Source organism: Xenopus laevis, chromosome 9_10L (genome assembly GCF_017654675.1).
Source record: "Xenopus laevis strain J_2021 chromosome 9_10L, Xenopus_laevis_v10.1, whole genome shotgun sequence".
In the NCBI taxonomy this organism is placed as follows: domain Eukaryota; kingdom Metazoa; phylum Chordata; class Amphibia; order Anura; family Pipidae; genus Xenopus; species Xenopus laevis.
Genome location: NC_054387.1, coordinates 83,318,885 through 83,338,996, shown reverse-complemented (window position 1 = coordinate 83,338,996; position 20,112 = coordinate 83,318,885). Strand labels below are relative to the sequence as shown.

The following is a 20,112-nucleotide window of genomic DNA, read 5'->3' as shown; positions in this document are numbered from 1 at the left end:
GTTTTGGGAGGGGGGATGTTTTATGGCTACTGTAGGATTCATGGCGTTGGCCGAGTGGTGCTTAGGGGTGGAATATCGCCTTCCGAAAACTCTACAGATTTAATGTCACCATTAAAGGTGCAGTCCCACTTCATTCCATTTTGGTTTTTTTTGGGTTTTTTTGTAAAAATCTTGTGTATCTCTGTAAAACAGAATTTATACCTCATCCAGGCTATCATTGCTTTTTATTAAAAACCAACACATTCTATATTTTTCACAGTACATGGCCAGCTTGGCATTTAGCTGTCATTTGGAGAAAGCTGCAAGCAAAATGGCATTTTCCGTTGCATTCTCGGGTTCTCTGGGCAAAGAGCATTTTATAGTCAAACTATAGCGTTAACCTATAAGCACAGAATATACTGTGCACAGGAACTAGCTTAGTCTGATGTACAGCCATTTGGCTTCTCTACATCCCCTGCCTACAGGTCATATACATAGTACAGATGTGCAATATACACACACAAAAGGAAATCATTTTTACAAATTTGGATAAAATGGAGACTATGGGAGATGGTCTTTCTGTAATTCTGGACTTTCTGGATAACTGGTTTCCAGATAGCCAATCCCATACGTGTACATGTTGCGTATTGCACTATCCTCGGGGCAGTAAATCACATATTGCATCTTCCCTATCAGGTTCCACATCTAAAGATGCAAAAAGTATGCTAGTTACATATTCCATCTTTTGTCTATTTTATGCCTGTCTGCACTACTTATCATGCACACAGAATAGCCCCATTTCCCATGTTTGTTTATATCTATATATATCTATCTATATATATATATATATATATATGTCCCACAGTACCCGCACTCTCAATTAAGCAAAGCAAGAGGTGCACGATCAATTGTTTGTCATATATGCAAAAGCAGGATCAGCACTCCCCGTTGCTTGTGATAATTGTGATTTAGTTCATAAAGTGGCATTTTACCCAACATTTTGGTCCCACATGGAGACATTTTTCAAGGATATAGTGCATTGTAAGTGTAAAAACTAAAATAATTCACATGTGGGGAGGGTATTTAAGTTGTTAACTTACAATGCACTATATCCTTTAAAAAGGTCTCCGTGTTGGACTGAAACGTTAGATAAAATGGCACTTTATGTGAAATGAATCACAATGTCACAATCAACAGAGAGTGCTGATTCTGCTTTTGCATCAGTCTCTGTGTTTCCTTGGTCCTTTTCCTTTTACCATTATGTGACTTCAGATGCTTCCTGTTCCCTTAGAATCAACCACTCCCTGGCACATACTGTGGCTTGATACTCAGATAATTTAAGATGCTTGAAGTGAATTTTAGCATAAGATACTGCACAGGAACAAAGGTAGCTTTAATAAGGAAACTTTATAATACAGCTGTATACTGTCAGTATTCCTGTGTTGCATTGCATCTCAGTCTGGCTTTGCTATATGTTATGAGAATGCAATGCAAATGTATTTGCTACTTATTATTTCCAATTTCACTTATTAGAACATTGTACCTTTGTGCTTATTGTAAGGTACTGTACTGTAAAACCTACAACCTACTGCAAAACATTACTCTGAGAACCTAGAAAGGTATAAGCTGTAACCTTTCATTCTCTTGTTTACCTTGCTATCTGAACATTATTATGGGGAGACCTGATCACCAAATAATTGGACCAGCTGGCCACAGACATGAAGGGCATATTGGCCACTAATGAACAGATCCGATTGTCTGTTAATGGAAGTATCGGCTGCATCGCTGGGGGGGGGTGGCTGCCAGTCTTAGTGCATCTACTTGGTGAAGTTGATTCAAAGTGTGGAATTTGCATTTTGAAGCTATTGCTGTGAGCTCCCAATATGAGGTCCAAGGAGTTGTCAGGTAGCTGCGAATGGAACTGGTTGGTACTAGTGTTTGATATGACTGCTGACAGAAGCAGCAGGGTGAATTCTGATCATACTACGAAAACAATCCTAAAGCTTTTGAAGGCACAAAAGCCAAGCCACTCACCTGACCTCAATCCAACTGAATATGCATTTCTCCTGGCAGAGACCAAACCGAAGACAGAAAAACCAACAGGCAGCAACTGAAGACAGCTGCAGCAAAGCATCACTAGGGAGGAAACCCGGCATTTGCTAATGTCCATGGGTTCCAGACTTCATGGAATCGTTGAATATAAAGGATTTTTAACATGAAAATTATCGTTTTGATTATGTTAGTTTGTCTAATTACTTCAGAGTCCCTGAAAATGGGGGGGGAGACTACACTTCAATTACATCTTGATTGTTTCATTTCAAATCCATTGTTGTGGCACACAGAATAATTATAACTTGTTGTTCCTGTGTTAGTTCTTTTTACTCTTACTCTTCTCTCATTCTTTTTCTAATTTTCTCATGTTTCTCTACAGTGGCCCAGAAGATTGTAGCCACCCGTAAGAAGCAACAGCTCTCGATTGGACCCTGCAAGTCCCTGCCAAACTCCCCCAGCCACACATCTGTCTGTTCAACACAGGTTTCAGCTGTTCACATTAGTCAGGTACTTGCACTTGACACACACAAACATGTCAAATATGTATAATGCACAAAGGTGCAGCACCCAACATACCATACCAATGTGAAGAAATGTGCTTGCTGTCTAGAAAAAGTATTGTCATCTTATAATAACTTGCTACCATATAAGTATAGGTGAAAAATATAACCTGAAAAGAAATTATTGCAGCTGGGGTGCATGTTTCTATTAGCGGCATTAGTATTATAAACATGTATAAAGCTCCAAAATATTCTGCTCTACAGTTGAAACGAGTATACGTGAAGTATAGAGATTACATATAAATATGAATGGATACAGTGGGTAAAGAGTGCCCTGCTCACAAGGGGCGTGAGGATTTCTGTGATACCATAGCAGTTTATCTCCCTGTTTTTATGTTTTACTGTATAAATCATATTACATCTCACATGGAATTACAGAGGAATCTCTATTAATGTGAAATCTGTACAAACTGCATATGTCTCATTTTTACTTACCATTTTCCTTCACAGACCAGTAACGGTGGGGGCAGCCTAAGTGACTATTCTTCATCTGTCCCCTCTACACCGAGTACTAGTCAGAAGGAGCTGAGGATCGATGTGCCCCCAGCAGCCAGCACACCTACTCCTGTGCGCAAGCAGTCAAAGCGCCGTTCCAACCTCTTCACGGTGAGCCTGCACCACATCGCTTAGATTCAATGATCACTACCCAACAAGGGGTTACTCTTCCAGGGCAAAGATTCTCACAGGGAGTGCATTCAATCTTAGGTGGCTGTAGCGCTTATTGATGGAGTTGTTGCAGTTTAATACATAATATCACCCATCAGCAGTAATAAACACTAATACACAAATTGATTAATTGCAGCAAGGGAATAGTTAGACATTTGTTTTGTCCTTCAGTTTCCACTACCTACAGTAATACTGTTTTAACAACTTGCATGTACAATAGCAGAAACGGGAAATGGTTAATGTTGTGCAAAATAAAGACAAGTGCCAGGCTTTCAATTTGCATCTTTATCTCTCACAATTCTTATCGACATTTGGTAATTGACTGTCACCATTAATGTAACTCATATCCCTGACCAGCAGGAGGCAGCAAAGAACAAGTAACTCTTGTGTGAACCTCCGGAAATTCATTGTGACAGATATTTGCTTTTAATAAACTGACAAATTACACCTTCCAGACCTTTCTTGCACAGGGCTAAATCAAAATGATATCACATTCACGTACCACCTTTCTAAATTCTGCCATTTTGTAATCCCCTAGCAATGAGGGCACACTGGATTGCAGTGAATTTGAATATGACCCTAAAGTATGAATATGACCCTAAGTATATCCATTCCTTTATTTACAAATGGATTTTAGTTCTTCTAGTTAAGGTGTGTTTATTGCAAAGCTGAGTATAGGCTAAATACACTCATTAGGGAAGTTATAAAATGATGTCCAGTATTTTTAGAAATATTTCATAATATGATGGTTAATTTAATTTCAAATCAGCAATCTTCATTCAGCCTGTTTAACCCATTCCGTGTTTAAGGGAGCGACTATAAATTGAAAGGATGGGATGTAGGAAGCTAGGCTTTCCTCCCCAGTGGTCGCTGTCCTGTGAGTAATGTTGCTGGGCAGAGTAATGGAGTGCAGCTGTCAGGGCTAGTTACTCTGCAGAGTGAGAGATGTACTGCTCTTGCTTATATTATAAATCTCTGTCTGTGGAGGGGGCTCTAGCAATGGCTAGAAGATGGTGGGGGACATAACGTTAGATCCACTTTTATTTAGCGCTTTTATTAGAGGCCCAGAGAGACCCCTTTGTGAAGTTGTAACTGCAAGGCAGGCAGAAGGAGAGGGCTATTCTTTGGAGCATAGAAGTTAGAGTATGGGCTGCACAGGGGATAAGTCATATTCATCATTTCCCTGTGATCTTTCTCCTTGCGTATATTATACAGCACTGGAATACATATGTCAGATCCATACAACGTAACCTATCGGAGCAGCTTTGCCATATACAGGTCCTAGCTTGAGAAATCCTCTGAAATTAACGTATTTATTTCACATTGTAAACATGATACCTTTGATTATATGGAAGCATTGGATTTATCTGAATTATAAAAGAGCGTCCCAAGCAAGTTACACTTCCTAAGTTTCCTCTCAGCCAAGGGGCTTGCACATTCCCAATATTCTAAAAAAAGGTCTGGAAAGCTGGATATGTCCTTATGGGATTTTATTGTCCCATTTTAACCAAGGGCTTCATAGACTTCTTTCCATATTGATACGTAAGAACACTGCTGTGGAATATGCCAGTAAACTTGCCAGTTACTCTGAACACTCTGTTCAAATACATAGTTATATGCAAGTGGGCATCTCCACTTTCTCTACTTTACCCACTGCCATGTAAGAAAGCGATTTACATCTCCTGCTGGTGGAGTTTAACTGCCCAAAAAAAGCATAAACAGTTAACTTATCACGCTATATTGTGGAACCATGCTACAAGAACATATTGTAAATTCAATTAGAAGATGCTGGCACAAGGAGCTAGCAACCTGTCCCTTTACAATTCTAAATAGTTACTATGTTAGGAAGCGATTTCCTTTTTTTTTTTTTTTTACTAAAGGTAGCTGGCAAGTTCCATGGAACATGCAATAGCATAACGACAGTAATGAAAAATATGAAGGCAGCCATGTTAGAGACTAGAGATACATACAGTAGGTTGGGTGCTTAGGCTGATGGGATTTGACAGGATGCTAAGGTTGATGAGAATTGAGAGAGTGGCAAACTGTGTATCCTTTCTATAGCACAGTATATAATAATGGAATCATTTGACCAATAGACTACAGGAATTGGCATCCTGAATGGATGTTTTTGCCTTTATTAACCAAGTGATTAATTGGTACAAAATCATACCAAAGGGGCCCGTCACTCTTAGTTTTTCGATATCTATTTTCTGCGCCCACAAGGGATGAAATAAAGCGGCTGCTCTGACGGGGGGGAGTGCTAGGGAAGCAGCCGCTCTGTGTTTGTGGAGGTTTTAACGGGATTTGAACTTTTGCTTTTCAGTCTCGCAAAGGGAGCGACCCAGACAAAGATAAGAAAGGTCTAGAGAGCAGAGCAGACAGCATCGGCAGCGGGCGAGCAATACCAATTAAACAGGTAAGCTTCCTCTCTGCCCCCGCCTCCCACCACCAGGCTCCAGTGTGTAATTAGAGGAGCCCACGCTCGGGGTCTCGTTTCCGAGCCCCCCGCTCTCCACGCCGTGTTTGATGCCCCCCTCCCTGAATGTGCAAGAGTTGCTCACTTGACATCAATTAGGCACGAATCCTGCGCACATTAAAATAGGATCATTAGGATAAGGAGTTAGTGTGAGAGGGGGAGGGGAGCTGCCATGTGACAACAGACCCTAATGAAGTGAGCTGTTCAGGGGGAGGCAGCTAGGCCCAGGCAGCTTCAAAGTAACGCCTTTGTGCAGGAGTCTTTGATTGGGCCTCTTCGCGCCTGTCTGCGGGGGAATAAAAAGCCCCCTCTGATAACCACGCGCAGGCTTGATTTGGCTGCTAATCTGAGCCCCCCCCCCGACGGCCGCCGGGCAATTAGCCACACAGAATGTGTCAGCTGCAAGACCCTGTTTGTAATTTGCTAATGAAGTACTTGTACCTTTTGATTAGGTTCAGTTTCATTTAGGCCTCCATTACCCGAGCGAGCGTTTACAACCCTAATGAATGGCCTTAATTAATCCTTTCTGGTGACGTGCTACGGGAAGGGGGGTGAGGCAGAGCCAGCAGGAACCTTGGCTGGGAAATGTTAGCCCAGGAGCGGCCATCACTAGCCTAACAAGGGGCAAATGCTTTGGTGTGGATCCAGAACCTATAATGAGCCGAGCAGGCATGGCACAGCAAGCATGAGCTTTGCCATTGAATAGGGATTCCAGCTTCACCCTCACCAGGGGTTCCACTCTCATGTCTTATATAGTGACCTAGGGCTTCCAAACTGCACTTTCATTAATTCATAGAACATGTAAATATGTTGTGTACTCCTTCACCCAGTGGGATAGCCATATCTATATTATCCATGGGATAGTCATGTTGTGCCTTTATAGCAGGGAACTGGCAATATAACATGATTAAATATGTAGACTCAAGTCTTCCATTTTCCTATCATCCCTAGTTTGCCCCCACTTTGGTTGTCTAGTATGATAGGTAGATGGAATGTCCCATCATTTCGTTAAGTTGCATCCAGATTACAGTTACATTTGCATCTACATAAGGGTCTCTCATAGATTTTCATGAAACCCATAGGAGGCAAAATGAAGGATCTATTATTAGTGCGTCCACTGTAAAAGCTCTCAAACATGGCACTATATCTGTCATTATTTTAGTCTTTGGTTTGGCAGCTTACAATCATGTTTCAACCATGCAGAAGAGCAATAGTCTGTGTGGGCATGGAGCTGTGACCTCCTACCCTTCTTTTAATGCTAATTTTAGATAAAGAAATATTGTATTTTTGTCTTTTAAACTAAGTAAAGGAAGGGCATCCATTTTTCCTAACAAGGGTAAAACCGTATTGCAAAAAAAACGTTTTGGCCAGTGGGTTGAATTATTTTAAGAGAATATATGTTAGTTGTAATGTTTGCTCATCATAGCCAACAGAATGTCAGCCTGTTTTACCTAAAATGTATATATTAAAAAATAAATACAGGTTTAGGATCCGTTATCCAGAAACACGTTATCCAGAAAGCTCGGAATTACGGGAAGGCTGTCTCCCATAGACTCCATTTTATCCAAATAATCAAAATTTTTAAAAAGTATTTCCTTTTTCACTGTAGTATTTAACCAGTACCTTGTACGTGATCCAAACTAAGATATCATTAATCCTTATTAGAAGCAAAACCAGTCTATTGGGTTTATTTTATGTTTACATGATTTTCTAGTAGACTTGAGTTATGAAGATCAAAATTACAGAAAGATCCATTATCTGGAAAACCCCAGGTCCAGAGGATTCTCCCATTTTATATATATATGTAGAGATTAGCGGCACTCACCATTCACATAGTCATTTGCTGTGTGCTAACCAAAAAATAGTTATAGTAGTCCATGAAAGCACTCACAGCAGTCACCATCCAGCGTGTATCAAAAACGCAATTTATTGTTGCATGGTGTATCAACGCGATGACGGCTCCATGTGAGCCGAAACGCGTTGATACACCATGCACCAATAAATGAGTTTTTGATACACGCTGGATGGCGACTGCTGTGAGTGCTTTCATGGACTACTATATATATAGTAGTCCATGTTGAGAGCTGGTGCACCAATCAACCAACGAAATGCCTGGCTGCTGGTTATAGACAGCATACAAATGAAAAAATGAAACCGCACTCCTAGGGCTTTGGTGAAAAAACACGTGGTAGGCTTTATTTCAACGTTTCGGCTACTACACTCGAGTCGTCTTCAGGATGTCACTTCCTGAAGATGGCTCGAGTGTAGTAGCTGAAATGTTGAAATAAAGCCTACCACGTGTTTTTTCACCAAAGCCCTAGGAGTGCAGTTTAATTTTTTCATATATATATATATATATATATATATATATATATATATATATATATATATATATATATATATATATATATATATATATATATATATATATATATATATATATATATATATATATATACAGCAACTGCCTGGGACTGCACTCCAAAGACTTGTAAGGTGAAAAAATTGTTTTATTTCAACGTTTCGGCTCCATCACTAGGGCCTGAAAACGGCTCGAGTGATGGAGCCGAAACGTTGAGATAAAACTTGAGTGCGGTCCTTTTATTGTAGATCTGAGGGCCATACAAAATTACCTTGTAGGGCCAATCTAAGCCCAGCATAGGTTTTCAGATGGACATCCTTGTCCTAAATAATCTATTGAACAAAGGCTCGCTATGGAAGTACATACCATGATTTCTCTGCTTAGGAATAGATCAACTCAGGCTTGGTTGGACAGTCAGTGTACAATGGTGATGAAACTAAGATATGATCAAAGTTTTAAATTGCAGCATTTCCCCAGAAACAATTGTAGGAACACCCTAACAGCCTATCTCAAAAAGGGGTCATTTCATTCACACTTTATATAGTATATATTTGAAGTGTGTGTCAATGAATGTGTAATGGGTATGTTGCACACTGAGGTCTATTACTATATCCAGCCTTTTCTTTCACTGTGCAATGTGATGGTTTTCGGAGAGGCTTCTGTGGTGCTATTTGCATAAAAGTCTGTGGCAGTTAATGAGGTACAAATGGGGCTGGGAAGGTGACATGCAGATCAGTGCTGGCACTTGCAAGGTGGCTGCAGAGGTATCCTCTGCCCAGACTTGTGCCCCCCCCCAGCATCTCTGTTCTCTTTCTGCCCTGTGCTTTCATACATGCACATAGATGCTAGTGACACAAACACACTAATTGGGGCAATCATTTTGCATACTGTACATTTATTTGGAATTTTTAACCCTTTACATTTAAAATTTCCAAAATAAGAGCGTAAACCTTGAAGGTTTTAATTATTTGTTTGACATAGTCCTCGATGGGCTCATCTGAATCCTCAGCAGTCCCATGTTGCAGTGCAGTAGTTTGGAGGGGGGTGAGACGGTAAAGGGGTGCTAATAACTGAATCAGAGAATACAGGGGGACATCTGTGCTTGCCATGTTTGTGCTTTCATTGCAACCACTACATTTCACCTTGAACCTGATTAAATGAAAAATTAAAATATATATTCTTGTAAAGCCCCGCTTTGTTTGGGGGCAGTGTTTTTCTCCCTTTTTTTTTAACTGTTAATATTTTGTCTGATCTTTGAGAGCAGTTGCTGCTGGAGAAGGTGCTCTATTACTGGGTGCTTTCCCTTTGCGACCGCTCCACTTTTGCCCAGTGATACAGGACTGTACGACGCAGGCATCCTCTCCCCGCCTGCTGTCATTGCAGATAGATCAGACCTCTGGACAGAAGTTTGTACGTCTCTTCCCAGTGCCTCGAGCCAGTGCCTGTGGGACAAATCTTTATTAAATGGGGCCCATAAACAGCTTCCCATTAGGAGCGGAATTGTATCACTTTGCCGCATATAATTTGGTCACCCAGCGTTGGTTGAGTCACAGAGACTCATTACGAGTCCTTGTGGATGGGACTGAAAGCTGCTAACGATTGTACCAGTATAATTAAATCTTTCCAAGCACTCGGCAGCAGTGTCAACGAACTGTGAAGAAAATAATGTTATATAGCCAATCAAAAAGAGATACTTGTAAACTCATTTGAAGCGTCAGTGTGTGTTAGAGCCCTCTCTCTGGATGATGCTTATTGCTTGAGAAATTAAAGATACAGTTTTGTGCTAAGAGGCAATCCGGAAATTACATCCTGAATTAGTTGTTAATTGATTTGGTAATTCCCTGGGGTCTGCACACTCTCTCTCACTCCATTTTTTCCCTTTTTGTTGCTTTTCGTTAAGTGTCTCTTCTCCCAGCTCCACAATCATGTTTACCAATTAGATGTAATGATAGGAACAGTATGTGTTTGTACGTCGGATGCTGTGTGTGTGTGTGTGAGTGTGCACATTAGGTGCATTGTGTGTGAAGCAGTTTGTTTGCCTTTTTCTGAGCATGAACCAGGGTAATAAGAGTATCATGCTCTTTATATGTGCGAAGATTTTTTTTTTTCCCGATTCCAGTTACACCTGTTTACATATCCCCTTGATGCTTTGTGTAAATATACAGATTCCAAAACATATACACTGGATGCATCCTCTACTTGCACCTCATTAAGTACATACTCAGCCAATAGTGGTCCATATACACTAGCAATGTCACTATGTACATTGCCGCATGCCCACACAGTGAATGTGTTCCATTTTGCCCTGGTATGGTATCTGGTATGCACCTGTTTGGGCATCCAGTTATATTGAAGCAGTGTTTTTTGGCCTTTTTTTTTTTTGTTTTGTTTTTATTGTTTAGCTTTTTCCATAAAAACATAACTTTATAACAAACAAACATCACACTCAGTTGACCCTATTGACATCAAATGTTTATTCATTACAAGATTATGCCAACTTGGTTAGAGTAATCGGTGCCTAACTTTTGGCAAGTTAACTTAGCCTTTCCTTCTCCTTTAAAGTGTAATGTCCCTCTCTGGCTTTTGTCTGGCAGCTCAGTAATCCAGGCGTAGGCTCTAAACTGTTACAATTTGCTACATTAGTTGATACATTTCTCAGCAGCATCTCTGGAGCATTAGCAACTAGATTATCAATTGTAACAGCTGCCTTTAATGAACTCAAAGATTCTGCTCAGCTAGGATCGCCACCTTTTCTTATGATTTTTACCGGCTGGTGGGGGGTACGAACAAAAGGGGCGGGCCATGATGTCAAAAGGGGCGGGCCTTGACGTCAAAAGGGGCGGGCCACATTGCGGAGAACCATAGACTGAGGAGAAAAGGTAAGTTACAGGGGATTAGGGGCAGGCCGAGGGCTCTTTTTGAAGGGTATTACAAATTTACTGGCAGCTACATTGCCGTTAAATTTGTAATACCGGCCCCGGCATTGGCAGGTGTTTTACCGGCTAGGCCAGTAAAATACCGGCCGGGTGGCAGCCTTATGCTCAGCAGGGCCAAAAATAACAAATGTTTCAACTAATGTATTAAAGGGCACTAACTAAAATCATTTGCTAAAGTAAAGACACAATGTGAAAATTCAAGAAATCCGATTATAAAAAGTTAGAATTGTTTGTGTAATGTAAATCATCAGCTCACTTTACCTTCTACAAAATCTCCAGTGCAGTTCTAGCTGAGGCAGGCATCTTGGATTTCACTGACTCCTCCTACCTGTATCTTCACAACTCTGAAATCTCGCACATGCTCAGTTGACATTCCTTGGTTGCTTAGCAACCCTTCTAAACTATTTTTGAATCAGCCAAACCTCTGTGTTAGCTGCTGTTCAGTAGTGCTGCCACCTTCTGGAAGTTAGTTATAGTCACTGTTATAGTCACTGTATGGACTCCCTCCATGAAAGAACACATTTGACAAAGTAAGGGATTTTTTTAAAACCTGCAGTTTTTTTTTTTTCCAAAAAAAGCTATATATGTAGTTTGATTAAACATGTTTAGGTTGTTTGATTTTGGCTGTGATAGGTGCCCTTTAATTTAGAACAGTTTACAGAATTTGTGACCCTCCACCCAAGTCACAGATTTCAATATTAGAAAAGGGTCACAAATAGGTTATATTTTCTGATGAGCTGTGTAAAAACAACTGTTCTAAATAAAGTGTTGGAAGGTTAACAACCCTTGTAAGGTGCCAGTTCACGGCCACCTTCTTTAACATAAGTTGCAAAACCCAGTTGTTCAATACTTTCTGTTGGTTCCTGTACATCACAAGTCTACAGACTCTGTTTTGTAAGCTGACAAGGTCAGATTTGTATTCTGTCCACTTACTTGGAGGCTTGTTCCATCTGTGGAGTTACGCCAAAATTTGCTCAATGGAGTAGTGGCAGTGTCTGGCTATCTGAGGCAGTCTTTTGCAGTAGCACATCCATGGCTGTCATCAGTGGGGTATAGGGGTAATATAGTCAGGGGACCCATGGTAGAGATATCCCAAGAGCTGTCAAATATGACTTGTGGGTTTGGAAGGGGGCCGGACATGCAGGAAAGTAGGTGGCGCTTGTGAAAATTGTGGAGGGGTTTTTAATTAATGAACTTGAGTGGGTGGACCAGGGGCCTGACAATACATCTGTAAATCATTTTTTTTCTTAGTGCTCCATTCAACTTGTTCGCAGACCCTCTGTCCAGGTGACCACTGGGTTAAAAATAGTGTGTGGCTCTGGACACACCTCATGCTGCTACCATATGTGCATGAAGTCACTTACAGGTGTATTTTAATATCACAGTATATGCAAAGGGACACTTCGCTTATCTGCTTGATGGCTTTGGCTGTATTTAAGAGGGAAGACTGACTGATTTCTTTGGGGTTACATGTACATGCCCGTATTTCGATTGGTCGCCAATCTTGCAGCAGCACCAGCATTTGAATTCCTTCAAGTACAGAATGACCCTCACTCACCTGCTTGCTCTAAGGTTGAATGCCTGGAAACAAAGATTCACTCACTTATTTGCTTGCCTTCATGGTATGTATATGCGAGTGTATGTTAGAGGTGCATTTACATCTGTGTGGTATATCTGTGTCATTTGGAAGGTAAAATCACAAATGTTTAAATTTTAAAATCATGTTAAGAATGCAACCCAGTAGTCCATTTTGCGTATTTGTAGTCTGATTGGAGTCTGATCAGAGTTCATGGCACCCACCGCACCAGGACTTTGCTCACCACACTGCTAGTTGTACTGATTTGGTCCACCATTCATATTTATTCCGTGCGCTGTGACAGGCACGTCGTGCTTAATACGTTCATTTAGATTTATAAGCATTGTTTACAGAACCTGTGTGGCTGCTGAAGCTCTAACAACATCTGTTCCCTGGTACTAATTAAGTGCTAATTACGAACAAGCTTTGTGTGTTTGTCATTGTAACGGGCTGCTCCTTTTGTGGCAAAGGAGAACAAGCTGAGTGTCTGGCAAAGGCCTCCAAAGGGTCAAAGGAAGCATGTTTTCCAAGAAGCTTCTGTATGCAGTCTTGAACCTTGTATTCCCCCACATTAGGGTAAAAGTGTGGTTTATTAAATGTCCTTCCCTTTGCAGCCTTTTTTTGTTCCATGCAAAATTTTCTGAAGAGAATTCCTATTACAACCATTTTTTAATGTCAGTAACATACTGAGTCTTGACTTGTTTTTTTTCTTTGGTGAAAATAGAAATCAGAAGTCCCAGCCTTGCACACTGCAGGTGATGGCTTAAGGACCTGGGACTACTTGTACATAACAAATGGATAGTATGGTAACCTCATGTGACTAATAGTCTGAAATTACTTCAAGAAAGGAATGGGCAGAGAGCTATTCTGTACAAGGGGTGAACCAGAAATCTGATCTGTCCTGCTTTTTATTTCACCTATTATTCACATTTTCCATAACATATAAAATACCTAGAGCCTATGGGAGCAACGACAGTGAGAACAGGCTTAGTTTTCCATAAAAAAAATGTGTGGGTTGCTGAGCCAAGCCTAGCCCAAGCCTGTGGGTAACCCACTTAGCAGTTATTGTAATGGGAAAATCTCATGTGCAGCACATTTACCTCTTGCCTGTGCAAGCATCATAGCATCAACTGTATGAGTGTAGAGGAAAGATTCTTGGAAAGGACCACCATTGTGGGCTCACCGGTATATTTTGGTAAATTGGCATTGGTTATATTTTGCATTCATGCTGTGTAACATGTGGCCCTCCAGCTTCTAGTGTGTACCTATTTGTGCAAGATTCCTTCCAATAGTGTTTTTAATACCAGAGACTTCGCCATATGTGCTGGTACTGCCAAAGAATGCTCCCTTTGTTCAGGTACTGCCAGAGACTGCTCCGTATGCACAAGTATTACCAGAGATTACTGTTCATGCACAGGTAACTGCTATTCATGCACAGGTACTTCCAAAGACAACTCTCCTTGTAACTCTACTACAAAAGACTACTGTCCTTGTAACTGTATTACCAAAGACTACTATCCTTGTAAATGTACTACCACCAGAGACTGCTATTCATGCACAGGTAATTTCAAAGATTACTCTTCTTGTACCTGTACTACCAAAGACTACTTTCCTTGTAACTGTACTACCAAAGACTGCTCTCCTTGTAACTGTACTACCAAAGACTGCTATCCTTGTAAATGTATTACTAGAGACTGCTATTCATGCACAGTAACTTCCAAAGACTACTCTCCTTGTAATTGTACTACCAGACTACTCTCCTGGTAACTGTACTGCCAACGACTACTCTCCTTGTAACTTTACTACCAAAGACTACTCTCCTTGTAAATGTTATACCAAAGACTACTCTCCTTGTAAATGTACTACCAAAGACTACTCTCCTTGTAAATGTACTACCAGAAACTGCTATTCATGCACATGTTATACTAAAGACTACTCTCCTTGTAAATGTACTACCAGAGACTGCTGTTCATGCCCTGTCAGAGAGAGCAAAATTATCTACTTATGTCAGATTGAGGTTGTGTCTTCCCATTCCCTTTTCTTTGGTATTTACAATTATCTCATTTTATTTGGGTCTTAGAACTTTATTTTTTAAAATTGTTTGAGATCTGTTATAAAGTAAAAACGCACATGCTGAGCTTGCACTGCCTAGAACACAGAATTAGAACTCTCCACTCTCTGCTTTTTTTTAATTGCAGCCCCCCTTTAATTACCCCCATGTCTTCCTGTGCCCTACGGGCATTAGTGCCTGCCACACAGCTCTGCCATAAATCATCTTGATCTCTGCTTAAAGATTGCACCTGGGCAGTGTCTGAATAATTCAGTTGTCTATGAGTGGTAGCAGATCTACAGTAACAAATACAGTATGGAAATACAGATGTATGACGTGTGTGCATAAGTTACACAAGAAGGGCCTGCACCTGTTGTTGAACTACAACATTGGGGAAGCCAACATGTGAAACTGAGTAAAGGTGGCCATACATGGACTGATAACAGCTGCCGACAGACCTAGTTAGCAGCTTTTTGGCCCGTGTGTAGGGCCCTCCGATAGGCTTCCCCAATCGATATCTGGCCATGTCGATCGGGCAGGGCATCAGATTGCATCTGTTCATTGATGCAGTCCCACCATCCAACCGCCCGTATTGCCTGCATTATGATCCGATCATTGGGCCCTAGGGCCCACGATCGGATCAGCCCGATATCACCCACCTCAAGATGGGCATATCGGGGAGAGATCCACTCGCTTGGCGAAATCGGTAAACGAGTGGATTTCTACGTGTATGGCCACCTTAAACTGGAGGGCCAACACTATCTACGTTCAGACGTTTTTATGTGTGTTTTTAACATGTAAGTCAAATTGTGGACATATTTCTAATTAGCTAACATACTTTTCTCACCATGTGGTTGCATTTAAACTCATAAATGCAGCTTATTTGCCAGTGTATGGACCCACTAACTGAAATCTGGTAGAAAATTGTCCAGTTGTCTTAAGGGTAAGGACACACGAGGAGATTCAGGGAGATTTTGTCGCCTGGCTACTAATCTCCTTGTCTTTTGAGCAACTATCTCCCTGAACTGCCTCAGCGTTTTTCCCCATAGGCTACAATGAAAAGTTGCCTGCGCTAATGCACACAGGGTGATGCGTTTTCAATAGTTGCCTGAAATTGCCTCACTGAGGGCTGGGACACACTGGGCGATTTGGGGAGATTTAGTCGCCTGGCGACTAATCGCCGCGACTTTCCACGACCAATCTTCCCCGAATGCTTCCCCTCTCTCTGCGCCTGGCTAAAATGAAAAATCGCCTGCGCTAATCACATGCGGCGATTCGTTTTCCGAAGTCGCCCGAAGTTTCCTCGTGAGGCAACTTCGGGCGACTTCGGAAAACGAATCGCTGCGTGTGATTAGCGCAGGCGATTTTTCATTTTAGCCAGGCGCAGAGAGAGGGGAAGCATTCGGGGAGAAAAGTCGCTGCGATTAGTCGCCAGGCGACTAAATCTCCCCAAATCGCCCAGTGTGTCCCTACCCTGAGGCAACTTTGGGCAACTATTGAAAACGCATCACGGTGTGTGCATTAACGCAGGCAACTTTTCATTGTAGCCTATGGGGAAAAACGCTGAGGCAGTTCAGGGAGATAGTTGCTTAAAAGACAAGGAGATTAGTAGCCAGGCGACAAAATCTCCCTGAATCTCCTCGTGTGTCCTTACCCTAAGGGCCAGGTTTAAAAATCCCATTGGTCAAGGACCACATTGGCATGTTGATATTGTGCTTATCTGAAGGGTGTCCGTTAGCTTACCTTACGGAATTATCTGATTGTCGGCCTGCTAGTCTTCTGTTTTGCTACCAGTAAAGGCTATTATCAAAACAGCAGAGTGCTGATTGTGAAGGGGAAAATCACTTTTGTTCTACTCAGAGAGCCTGTATTTCTCACTCAGCCATGTTGTTCACTAGCAGGCAGTTAAAAGACAAGTTGTGTATTTCTTGATCACACCATGAGAAGGAGGAGGTAGTGAGCTAAAGGGCAAAGATGTAATCATGCAAATTAAGGAGAGTGCCCCACTGTAAGAAGCAGGCATCCGCTAATGACTAATTAGAAGTAATAATGGCTTTTATGTCAAATTTCGACCCACGGATGCGGTAGGATAGTGAGTACTCTCTTCATAGATCATTAGTGAATCTGCTGTGAATAATCTTTGAGATTCCTATTTCTGAGGCCAGGAAGTCGAACTTCTTAAAATAAAATCTCAGTTAGTTCATCTTTACCGCATACGTACATAGATAACCCATCTCTTAAAGCGTTGCAGTGGCCACTTATTGTATGTCACAGTGGCCTCCTTCCCCCTACGTTATTTACACTGTAATTCATTTGTTTTACTCTGCAATTGGCAGCTGACAGGCTGTAATTTCACAGCTTGTAATAAAAAGGTGTCTCATAATCTGCTTCATTTAGCAGCGATGCCTCTAATGAAATTAACTGCAGCCCTAATTATTCCCGTGAATACTAACGACCTGCCGTCAGGACTCCTACAAGAAGGACATGGAGGGGGGACCCCTCCTGCTGCGTTGCGCTTAAGAAAGTGAGGTGGGACACTGTCCTACAGCCAGCATTATATGCAGCACTATGCACTAACTTGTAACCGTTCCAGCCCATGTTTACTAATCATAAATAGAGATTTGCAACACAAGGGACATGCATGGGGCTGCATGCTTTCTGGCAAAAAGCCTTCCTGGGGCAAGCTTTAGAGTGAAAAGGGTTCCTTTGCAATATCTCCTTGTATATTGTAGCCAATACTTTTCCTTTTAGTTTATCAGTATGCCCATCATAATGGCAGCACCTGTGTAATTTAGCTCTTGCTGGGGGTGCCTAGCTCATATTTACCCCTGTACTCTAGAGAAATGGCCCTTACATGACTTACAGGTGTAGTACAGGTCTAGTAACACATAGCAACCAGTAATTGAATATTAAACCTAGCTTACAACAATATAAAAAAATAAAAAGTCTGTCCCAATTTCTATGATGTAGTTTTTATTTACAGTGCAAATAGTTCACTCTACAATATAAAATAAAATTTCTGAACCAGCAAGTATATTTTCTTAGTTGTAATATTGGTGTGTAGGCAGCCATCTCAGTTCATTTTGCCTGGTCATGTGCTTTCAGAAAGAGCCAGCACTTTAGGATGGACCTGCTTTCTGGCAGGCTGCTGTTTCTCCTACTTAATGTTACTGAATGTGTCTCAGTTGGACCTGGATTTTACTATTGAGTGCTGTTCTTAGATCTACCAAGCAGCTGTTATCTTGTGTTAGGAAGCTGCTATCTGATTACCTTCCCATTGTTATGTTGCTAGGCTGTGGTTGCGTTTCAGCACTGGGTAGCATGTTATTCCATAGAAAATTGTTTAGTGCTAGTGATGTGTGAAATTTTTCGGCAAGTTTTGCTGTGAAAATGACGCCCATAGAAAAAGTTAGCAGTGCAATTTGTTCCGTCAAAAAACATTTTGTCGCCCATAGACTTTTTTTGCTGAATTATACGCCATTTTGCGAATTGTTGGCGCAGCCCATAACTAGTTAGCAGTCTAAATAGTATTGCAAGGCAGTCTTACTGAACTGTATGCTATTGGCCCATGGTTTCATGCTTATTTTCTCCCTCTGCCTTTGTATTTTGCAGCCCTTTTCCAGCAGGCCCCAGGTTACAGGCAGCCTCAGCATCCCTCTGCTGTGTGAAACAGAAAGGGAGCCAAGCTTTATCTCTTAATGAATAGAGAGTGCTGAAGTAAGCGTTAGGTAATTGAGTTTATAATTAATTACCCAGAACCGTCATCAGATAGCAGGCTTGTTCAGAAGATTTTTTTTATCACCATATCTGTCTCTGAGTCCCTGGGGCCTGCCCTTCTCTGTCCTTGTACTGCAGGCTGTGTGTACTTATCTATGGCTGGGTCTGGTCAGTGTCTCCTCCCTGTGTCCCCTGGGGGGTGATGGATTAGCTTGAGGAGGGAACCAGCTGAAGAGGTCCAGATTTATTCCAGCGATAGTTCCTCTTCTCAGTCCCCCTGTGTCAGTCACAGCCTGTCCTGATGTTCTGCTGACATCTCCCAACAAAAGACCCCCGAAGTTTGGAGTCCATCAGACCTGATCCTCCCCAAACTAGCATCCCCTTCTTACAAAGGCCACCTGCAGTCCCATCTCCTGCTTCATTCCCACTAACAAAGCCACTCCAAATGAGCCCCATTCAGCGTGTCTCTGCCTCTGGCCTTATCACTTACACACTGCAGAGAGGATCCCAAGCTTTGATTGATCATTCTGTGATTAGGGAACTTTATCTCCACAAACTCTACTCCCTCTCTGGGTTCCATCAACATAGCTTTCTGCTCTGTCATCTTTTCTTCAGACCACAATGTTATTTTGTTATCTTTGGTGCTCCCTTCTCCCTTTTATCTTGCTTTTGCCACCGTCTAATGTCACAACCATGGAACCATGACTTATTGCTTGTGCTATTGCATCCTCATTAATGTGTAACAGGTGCAGGACAGCATAAGGATCTGCTGGGAGAAAGGGCCCAGTCACTCAATAATTGAAATATATATGACAACTTTTAAATGTTTCCAATGTAGCATCATATTAAAGAGATGGAATTGATGGTGTATTTTGCCAGAGGAGTGAAACTCTTCTTGCAACCTCTCGTTCCAAATGTCTGTCTATATGTTACCGTATACAAAAACTGGCAAATTACATGTCATTATGGAGAATCACATGGTTTAACTTAATCAGCGGATATACAACATGCAATGAGGCACATCAATCAATGAGTGAGGATAGGATTCTCCACAATGTGAATTTTGTGTCATTCATGTGCCAGTTTACAGCATTCCTAGCTTCAGTAATTTATTGAAAAATCTCTCTTGCACAATAAACAGTTCAGATATTTGCCTTCATACAGACACAGTGTTATTCATAGTGCCTTCCTTTATAAAGTGCCTTTTTCAAGCTGCCAATTGCTTACTTGTATGGATCTAGCAGGGTAATGCATCATTGTTAAAATAATAAAAAAAAAATTCATGATATTTCTTCCATCCGAAGCATTTAAGATGGGTTCACAGACCAGAAGTTATATTTTTCTTTAAGTCATATTGCTCATAAAACACCTTGCTTAGAACATGTCTTAAGTAAATATGGCCTTGGAGTGTTGACGTGATACACAGCTCATTCCTCTCTTTATACATCTGGAAAGATCTGTAGCAATTGCCTGTTCTTTAAAGTGGCTGCATTCGGCTTACTTACCAGGTCCCTGTGCAACTATTGATACAAGTATGGGATATGTTATCCAGAATGCTTGGTATCCAGTGTTTTCTATGTAAGGGAGGAGAGTTCTATATTTTATATCTCCACACCCTAAAAGAGAAGGAAAGCTCCAAACCATGGGGGCTGCCAAATGTTAGGGCAACCCCCCCCCCCCCAATGATTGTAATGACTTACCTGATACCGATGCTCCTGTTAGCATAAAACTGACCAGG

General features: G+C 41.4%; 1 protein-coding gene across 6 annotated transcripts in view; it reads left to right on the top strand.

Moving 5' to 3' along the window:
- agap1.L (ArfGAP with GTPase domain, ankyrin repeat and PH domain 1 L homeolog) overlaps window positions 1-20,112 on the top strand; it is a 257,570-nt gene that overhangs the window by 167,845 nt on the left and 69,613 nt on the right. For all 6 annotated transcript variants that reach the window (XM_041575580.1, XM_041575579.1, XM_041575578.1 and 3 more), the window contains 3 exon segments: window positions 2,411-2,538; window positions 3,042-3,197; window positions 5,581-5,673. In XM_041575580.1, coding sequence (XP_041431514.1) covers window positions 2,411-2,538; window positions 3,042-3,197; window positions 5,581-5,673 — 377 coding nt within the window.